Here is an 8,224-nt window from a genome sequence, read left to right as displayed (position 1 = left end):
TAAATTTCTGGCGTCGTCTTTTCTTTTCAAAGAAACAAACTGATTTGGGCGATTCTGTGCAACCAGGTGCAACTTCACTGAACAGTTCAAACAAATCGCTTCCTGTGTCGCGGTCTCTCTGTGGTGGCCAGGATATGATGCTGTGTGATCATTCCAGCCCGCAGACAGATGCTGCATTCACTGGAACAGCCAGAGGTCTGCTCGTTTCAATATCATCATAAATCTCCTCATCCTTCAAAGGAAAGAAGTTATACCAGTTACTCTTAAGCAATCCATGATGTTGATGTAAAATTGTCGATGTTTGGTGTGTTAAAGTGGGCAGTGTTTTACCTCAAACATGCATTTTCTCATCACTGTGGAAGAAAGATTTGAGAGTTTAGCCTTGGAATGTCGTCTGATTAAAAACCAAAAAACCAATAAGCTTGACTTGCATTAAAACACCACTCCTAAGTTTGAACTGTTTCCTGAGGTGAAAACATTTAAAATGTTGCTCTGTAGACCTCTGTGTCTGTTCTCCCCCTAGTTAATATCACATCATTTATACATCTATGGAAGTGTTGCTTTTAAAAATTACAAAACCAGTTGTGCATGGTGCTGACTAATGCAGGCTAAATATGCAAATAACATATTTCTTCAAATGATCCTTAACATCCACCGTACTGTTTTTAATTCTCACCATGTGATTGTCATTGCTGGTGGAGCAGCAGGAGGACTCACCTCTGGTGTAAATGTTGGTGAATATGGTCGTCAGTGGGAGCAGAGACAGCAGAATCCAGCGAGTGAAACTCCAGATATAAACACCAGGGGCTGCAGGGTTGGAGGCAAACAAGTGTGAATGTGATTTGGGTATTGATTGTGCAAAATGTAATGTTATTACAACATTTACATAAAGTACATACGCTTGTCTCTGCAGCAGTCATTTGTGAGGGACATGATTGTTCAGTAATACACTTAGATAGCAAAATCTATCTTCATAATCTAAGATATGAACAAATGGCAGTTTGTATATTAACGCACACACACACATCTCATGTCTCATGACTCTGATGTGTGTAAGGTGCCATTCAAGTTTCCTCTCAGCTCTACGGAGCATTTTAGCTTTTTTTTTTTTTTTTAAACCTGATACTTATTTCAACAGGAAGCTACCTTGCTATCTTTACCTTGCTCTCTCCTTCCTTCCTTCCTTCTTTCTTTCCTCCCTCTTTTGCCCTTATTAGCTTGCTTGTTCTTATTTTTTACTACTTTATTTTTCTATTCCACCACGTTTATTTAACAGCTGAAGTTCAGAATAAGATTTTACATTAAAAACATGTGATAAGCTTGTAAAATACAAAAAGATTGTTAAACAGAGAGTGTGTAGTTGAGGCTTCTTGTCATATTTCACGAGATATTTCACCTCTGAACATCCCACATGTTTTATTTAAATGGCTGTTCACCAATATTTTACATAAAAAACAAATATGAATATACATTTGAGTTGTTTTGTCTTTCCTCTCCCATTAATTGTCTAAAGACCTCTCAGATTTATGAAAGGTTTAGTTGACCAAATCAGGATGCAGTTTGCCTGGAATATGAAATTAAAGCCGCAGTAATTGATTGATTGATTTTTAGCCACTTGAAGACAGAAGAACATAGTTGTTAAATGTGTGTTAATGGTCCATTATGTTCACCAGCTTCCAACTTTGTCTATCTACTGTTTGGTGCTAGGCGGGTAGCACACAGTGGATTCATTAGAACATTTTCATTTAGAAACTGTGTGTAAAAAACCATCAAACAATGACCCATCATAGAGAAGAAAACTCCATGGACCTGAGGAGGATGGCATAGTTGATTTCTGTGGGTCAATAACTACAAACAACACCTTTCATATTAGATATTTAATCCAATGTTAATATAAAAAATATATTGATTATTGCACTTTAAAGATAAGTCAGTGTTAGTGTGTTGTACATTAACATTTGAATGTCTTCCTCTACTTACAGCCGTGAAAGTAGCGCTCAGCCAGCTTGATGATGGTGTTATTTTGGCTCAGAACACCACACCAGTATATTCCGTTTCCAAGGCTTGGCTCCAGCACCGCCAAGGTGAAAAAGTCTGGACCCTGGGTCACCTTCAGTTTGCCTCCATCCATGTCCTCCTCCAAGCTTGTCTGGTTGAAAGTGAGGCCAGTGCAGCAGTCTGTTGAGTCTTGCCTGCACCAAACCCTCAGCAGCCTCTCATGCGCTAGTTCAAAGGGACATGTCAGCTTCTGCCAGTAAAGTGCCTCGCAGGTACCTGCACACAGACATGTAGAGGTGAATAAAATACACCGAAAACTGTATAACCTCCTACCAAAACAATGCAAAAGAAGCCTAACCATAATATTATAGAACATTACAAGAAATAATATCACTGTTACAGTCACAGATTATTCTACCATCATGTACTTCACATACAGGTTATCCTCTATACTCATTTATATTATAGTTTAAAAAGGCTTGCTGCATTATGGATTCCAAAGAGGATAACCTGTACATCACGTGCATGGTGGTAGCTGATGTGTTTCAATTTCTAAGTTAATGCGACACAGTGATTTTAAGAAAAAAAGAAAATCTGCACCTCTGGAGACAATTTTATCTCATACAATAAAACCACTCGGCTTTGTTTGTAGATTTTATAGATTCCAGGCAGTCACTCTTTAAAGTTAATTCCAGGAAGTGGTATTTAGCTAAATAAAGCAGCACAGTTATCTAGAAGTCAAGTTTGTAAAGCTTGTGAGGAAACAACTGAATTAAAGGTCTTTATCATAGTGAAAGTCCACACTTACCTTCGGCCAAAAGCAGCATTACAATTAGAGGATGCATAATCCAAGCTCTGAAAGTGTTTATACCAGAATCAGAGTTCAGAGGAAGAGAAGCTGCTTGTTCAGTGGGCAGCTTCAGGAAATGTCTTCACACGCACATACATGTTATCTGTCTTCATGCTCTGTGAGGGGGGATTATATCATATATCATTTCATCTAATATTAATAATTAATGTAATATTTATAATATTGGTAATATTTAATCTAAGATGTTGGTGACAGTCTGAAGCTCGTACTGTTTGACACAATCAGCAAAGAAGGCCAAATCCTTGCATCTCGAACTTTTATTTTGAAAAGTTTACCCATGAGTATCGAGTGCTCTCATTGGCTGCTCTGTCAGCCAATAAAGGAACCTCTTATACGCATGTGTTCGTGACTCCATGTGAGCAGTGCTTCCCTGCTAGCTGGCTAGCTACAGAATTCATCATGGTGAGTTCAAAACATTTTTAAACAAACCGTGGTGAACGTTGTGTTTCAGCGGCTCGGCGGAAAACTTTCCCGCCAGTCACGAAGTGTCACTGAGCTGACGGTGCGCGTGATATCTTCAGGGAATGGGACGTAAACAGCGCGAGCTGCTCACAGCTCGATGAAGCTCGATGATGTTGATCAGTTATTGGTAATTAATACGTTAGCAGAGCTGACTGACTGGGCTAGATAGATATCTATATGTGGTATAGTTGTGGAAATCTTCCCTGTTTGCTGTGGCGCGAAAAGAAAGTCTATTAAAAATGTTCACCGCGTTAGCTCATGTTTATTCTTACAGACTTACAGTGAGTGAGAAAACGACAACAAAGTGTGAATTAAACACAGGAACAGGTCAAAACATTTCAGGTCATTTCACATATGCTGATGGAACAATGGTCGCTCATTGAGGATTAAGTCATTCCTCCCCTCTGTGCAGAGAGAGGACAATCATCCTGTAACAGCTGATCTGACTAGACATAATAATGGATGCGTGATTGCACTCTCTCCAGTTCACTTTTCACAATGCACATTTGCTTATTGCACATGTATATTTTTACAGGTAGAACCACATGTCCTTCCTCTTTAGAGTTTATTCTATTTATATTAATAATAATAATAATAATAATAATAATAATAATAGATTTTATTTCATAGGCGCCTTTCTGTCACCCAAGGACACCTTACAATAAATGAGAGTAGACAGCAAATCACAGAATCAAACAAAACCATAAAAGAATATCAAATTACAAGAATACAACATTAACAACAGGTTAAAATAGGAAAATGCAATTGAATCAGATGGAAAAGGCTATTTTAAACAGGTGGGTTTTAAGTGCATACTTGGAGATATGGTGTCGCCAAATACTCTGTCTGGAATGTCATGAAATATTAAACATATTTTAAAGACTGCTCTACTTTATGTAATATAGTAAATTCCAATACTGTATGAATGTAAAATGAATACAAATGTCAAATTAATACAGTTTCTGCTGTTTCTTCTCGCGTTCGTATGAAATTACGCCGGTCTAATGTTGCTGTAACATTGCTGTAATGTTGTTCCAGCTTCGTCGAGAGGTGAGACAGAGACGGGAGTACCTGTACAGGAAGGCACAGGAGGACAGGCTCCGAACAATTGAGGAGAAGAAGCAGAAGCTGAAAGGGGCACTCGATGGTAAGATTGTGAGCGTGTTCTGTCTGACGAGTGTTCAGCGCTGTACGTGTAAATGATCCGATCACACACACTCTTATAACACGTGCTTTTTTTTTTTTCTCTCTTCAGAAAACCAGCTTCTTCCAACTGAGGTACGCAAAGACGCTCTGCAGCTACAGAAACTACTGGAGTATGATGATGAAGGAGCGGAAGGCGAGTCTTGTTATTTCTTGCTGTCATCAACAGCATCCTGTCTGATTACAGGTGGTTGGTGTTCATCCTTTTTATTTAATCGTTGATGTTAGCTTCTCTGGTCTTGTCTGTACAGGTATCAGCTCACACATGGATGATGAGTATAAATGGGCTGGAGTTGAAGATCCAAAAGTCATGGTCACCACATCCAGAGACCCCAGCTCCAGACTAAAAATGTTCTCCAAGGTGAGGCCAGTTTCTTCGAATTGCTCATTTAGGACAGCAGATGGACCTGGAGCATGTTATGATTCCCCGTATCACTTAGAGCTAATTGTTTTAGTGTCTCTGAGCAGGCCAGTGAAGCTTAAGCTGCAGGCAACTTTTCACTCCCCATGATGAAATGTATATGTGCTGGGTGGTTGGATAGCTATGGTAGACACTGGACTGAGGCTTAGCCATCAGGGAGTTATTGTAAAATAAAACATTATTTAAGACTACATTTAATCTTAAATTCTTAGATCCAACAACAATAACAATCCATTCATTATTTATTTTATTTTTTTTTACATATTTTTGTTCAGGGCCTTAGATGGACTGAAGCCTATCTCAGCTGGCACTGGATCAAAGATAGGAAAACAACTTCAGCAGCTTATCGCGCTAGATAATCTTACATTCAGATTGAGGGACAGTTTAAGTCTGCTTTTGCTGATCACAATCTTAAATGCTGCGCAAATGAAGGAACTCTAAAGAGTAATTTCTGACTGAACAACAGAGACATCTGAGTTCTGCATTTGTTCTTCTTTTGTATGAATTCCCTTCATCTCTTCGATGGACTGTCTCATTCCCCTTAGTTCTTTTTGAAGTATACTGCAGAGTCTAAATTCCAGCTGAGCTACATGTCAGAAAAAAGAGACTTAAATACCTTCCTCTTTAAAGTCTGTTTAAAGGAAATTCTTTCAAATACATGAAATATGTTGCAAAACAGTTGCTGAAAACATGTGAAAAGACTGAAGAGACTTTAGGTGGTCCTAAAGGGTGGTTCGGTGGCATGATGTATTAGTGAAATGTAGAGTTAGAGGTTCAAACTGTTTTTCCCCAGTTTTCAGTCCGGGATTTTGTGGGCGGTCCTTAAAGGGTGGCTCGATGACACACTGAGGCCACCCTGAGCAGAGAGATAGAGATGAATTCATCTCACTCAGAGTGTTTTAAAGTTAGTCATGTCATTTTCTGAACTCATCTGACCCGTTTCAGTCACTTCAAAATGGCTTCTTGACTGCTCCCGCGAGCGGGTGTGGCTTAAGCACATTCAGAGGACACGCCCCCACAGTCCTGGAGCTGAGAATTCATTTTTACCTGATTTTAACACCTAATTTCATAAACTGTTCATATATGTTCATCATTCAAATTTGACTGAGTGGTTAATAACACTTTCTTCTTTGGTCTGACAAACTCAGAACACACTTTCACACAGTGGGGAGTGACGGTACCAGAAATATTAAAAGAATACTGTTTAACTGTGACTTGTTACAGGAAGTAAAGCTGATGTTCCCTGGAGCCCAGCGCATGAACAGAGGAAACCATGAGATCGCTGCACTTGTGCGAGCCTGCAAAGCCAACAACGTTACAGACCTCGTCATTGTGCACGAAACAAGAGGACAGCCAGGTACGTGTTTTTACTTCAGGTGGTCAGCAGCCTGCCCCTTCTAGCTGTGTTCATACGTACCACAGTAACCACAGGAAGCAACCACGGACAAAGCTGAAGTCCCAGTTTTATACTCCACACTAACTCTAAGCATGTCCTTGGTATGTAGTGTGTTTTGAATTGGAAAATGTAAGTATGCACAAAGGAAACAGCTGCTTACAGCTGCAGTTAATTCCATCTGTAGGATCCTACACGCTCATCATGTTCCCATAGGAGATTTATACTAACTTAATTCCCATCAGCTTCAGTTGTAGCATGCTAACACACTGATTTAAGATGTGACCATGTTAAACACATCAGAATATTAGCAACATTTAATGGCAGTCTATCCCTTGGTTGCCTAGTCTTATTGCCATACCAATCACAAGGGCTAAAATCTGACAGTTTCCATTTGGAAAACAGCAGTCTGTGATTTAAAATCTTCATTCGGAGGATTAAAATGAAATTAAAACAGCTTCTGAATCTTTTCTTTTCCGTCTTGTGTATTTACAGATGGCCTGGTGGTGTGCCACTTGCCATTTGGACCTACAGCTTATTTCACACTTTACAACGTGGTAATGAGGCACGATGTTCCTGACATAGGCACCATGTCAGAGGCCTACCCCCACCTAATTTTTCACAACTTTACCTCGCGACTCGGCAAGAGGGTGAGCGAGCGCCCAACCGTGCACTGTACACATGGCACTGATATTCTCTTTCACCACTGCTTTGTGCATACAATTAATTAATTCTGCTCGCACAGGTATCGAATATCCTCAAGTATCTTTTTCCAGTGCCGAAGGAGGACAGTAGGCGTGTAATCACATTCGCCAACCAAGAGGACTTCATCACATTCAGGTCAGTGTGTGAAAGGCTTTCCTCTGTGCCTTACAAACTTTGTATCAACAATGTATGATGTTTTGTTTTTTATTACAGACATCACACTTACAAGAAAACAGACCACAAGAACGTGGAGCTGACAGAAGTAGGACCCAGGTTTGAAATGAAATGTAAGTATTGATAGAGAAAACGTTATATATTGTTTGAAGAGACACCAGTCTGAAATCAACCAGAATAAAAAGGTCCAGTGTAGAATGGTCCACATTTCTTTTGGGATGTGTCAAATGTTTCCATCTGTTCTTTTGTCTAGTGTACATGATCAAACTCGGCACCTTGGAGAATGAGAGCACTGCAGATGTGGAGTGGCGTCACCATGCATATACACACACGGCTAAGAAAAGGAGGTTCCTCAGTGTGCAATAGAAACTGATAAAGGAATAATAAAAATAAAAATGTGTGTCAAAAACTGTTCTTTTTGGACTGTTTTCTAAGAGTCTATAAAATGACAAGTGAGGTTGTGTTGGACTCACCTACAAATGTATTGTAATATGGAATATCACATTTACAGAAACTGCATCATATCCATCATGAGTAACCGTATATTGTGACAAATCTATTGATTAACAGAGACCTAATGTTATAACTGTTGCTGTTTTGTAATAAATGTTTCTACAAACTTGCATTGGTTCAATTGTGTTATTTATTTATTCTAATATTTAGTCTTAATACGTGCAAACATAAAATGTGTGTACATAACAATGCAAGTCAGCTTTAACATAGTAATATTTGGTATATAGCTTTAATATACAGCAGGGGTCTTCAACCAGGTGTCCGTGACCCCTAGGGGGTCCTCAGAGGTACTGCAGGGGGTCCACCAATTTATGTCATAATAATTGACAATTTTCACCAAAATGGTGAATGTGTGGGTGCAGATGACTGAGAAACTACACACAGCGGAGGCATTTCCACTCCAACTGGATTAATCAGTGGATAAAGACGCACAGCTCCTTGGCATTTAATAACCAATAATTAGACAACTGTTTTTTATCAATCA

The 8,224-nt window shown here is 39.3% G+C and overlaps 1 protein-coding gene across 1 annotated transcript; it reads left to right on the top strand.

The window, feature by feature from the left end:
- The first annotated feature begins 3,149 nt into the window (after positions 1 to 3,149).
- imp4 (IMP U3 small nucleolar ribonucleoprotein 4) lies at positions 3,150 to 7,641 on the top strand. The gene is made up of 9 exons (XM_019264415.2): positions 3,150 to 3,271; positions 4,370 to 4,478; positions 4,587 to 4,670; positions 4,786 to 4,895; positions 6,180 to 6,312; positions 6,844 to 6,998; positions 7,094 to 7,188; positions 7,267 to 7,340; positions 7,481 to 7,641. Exons 1-9 carry the CDS (start codon positions 3,269 to 3,271, stop codon positions 7,591 to 7,593), a joined length of 876 nt encoding a protein of 291 aa, XP_019119960.1. The 5' UTR covers positions 3,150 to 3,268; the 3' UTR covers positions 7,594 to 7,641.
- The last annotated feature ends 583 nt before the right edge of the window (positions 7,642 to 8,224 follow it).

This window comes from Larimichthys crocea, chromosome III, assembly GCF_000972845.2.
Source record: "Larimichthys crocea isolate SSNF chromosome III, L_crocea_2.0, whole genome shotgun sequence".
In the NCBI taxonomy this organism is placed as follows: Eukaryota; Metazoa; Chordata; class Actinopteri; family Sciaenidae; genus Larimichthys; species Larimichthys crocea.
This window is presented reverse-complemented; position numbering and strand designations above follow the sequence as displayed.

Bases quoted from the DNA above. Each gene is read 5' to 3' on its own strand.
- imp4 (XM_019264415.2), top strand. The intron at 4,671-4,785 runs GCGAGTCTTGTT...TTGTCTGTACAG, and splicing joins TGATGATGAAGGAGCGGAAG to GTATCAGCTCACACATGGAT. The intron at 7,189-7,266 runs GTCAGTGTGTGA...TTTTTATTACAG, and splicing joins GAGGACTTCATCACATTCAG to ACATCACACTTACAAGAAAA.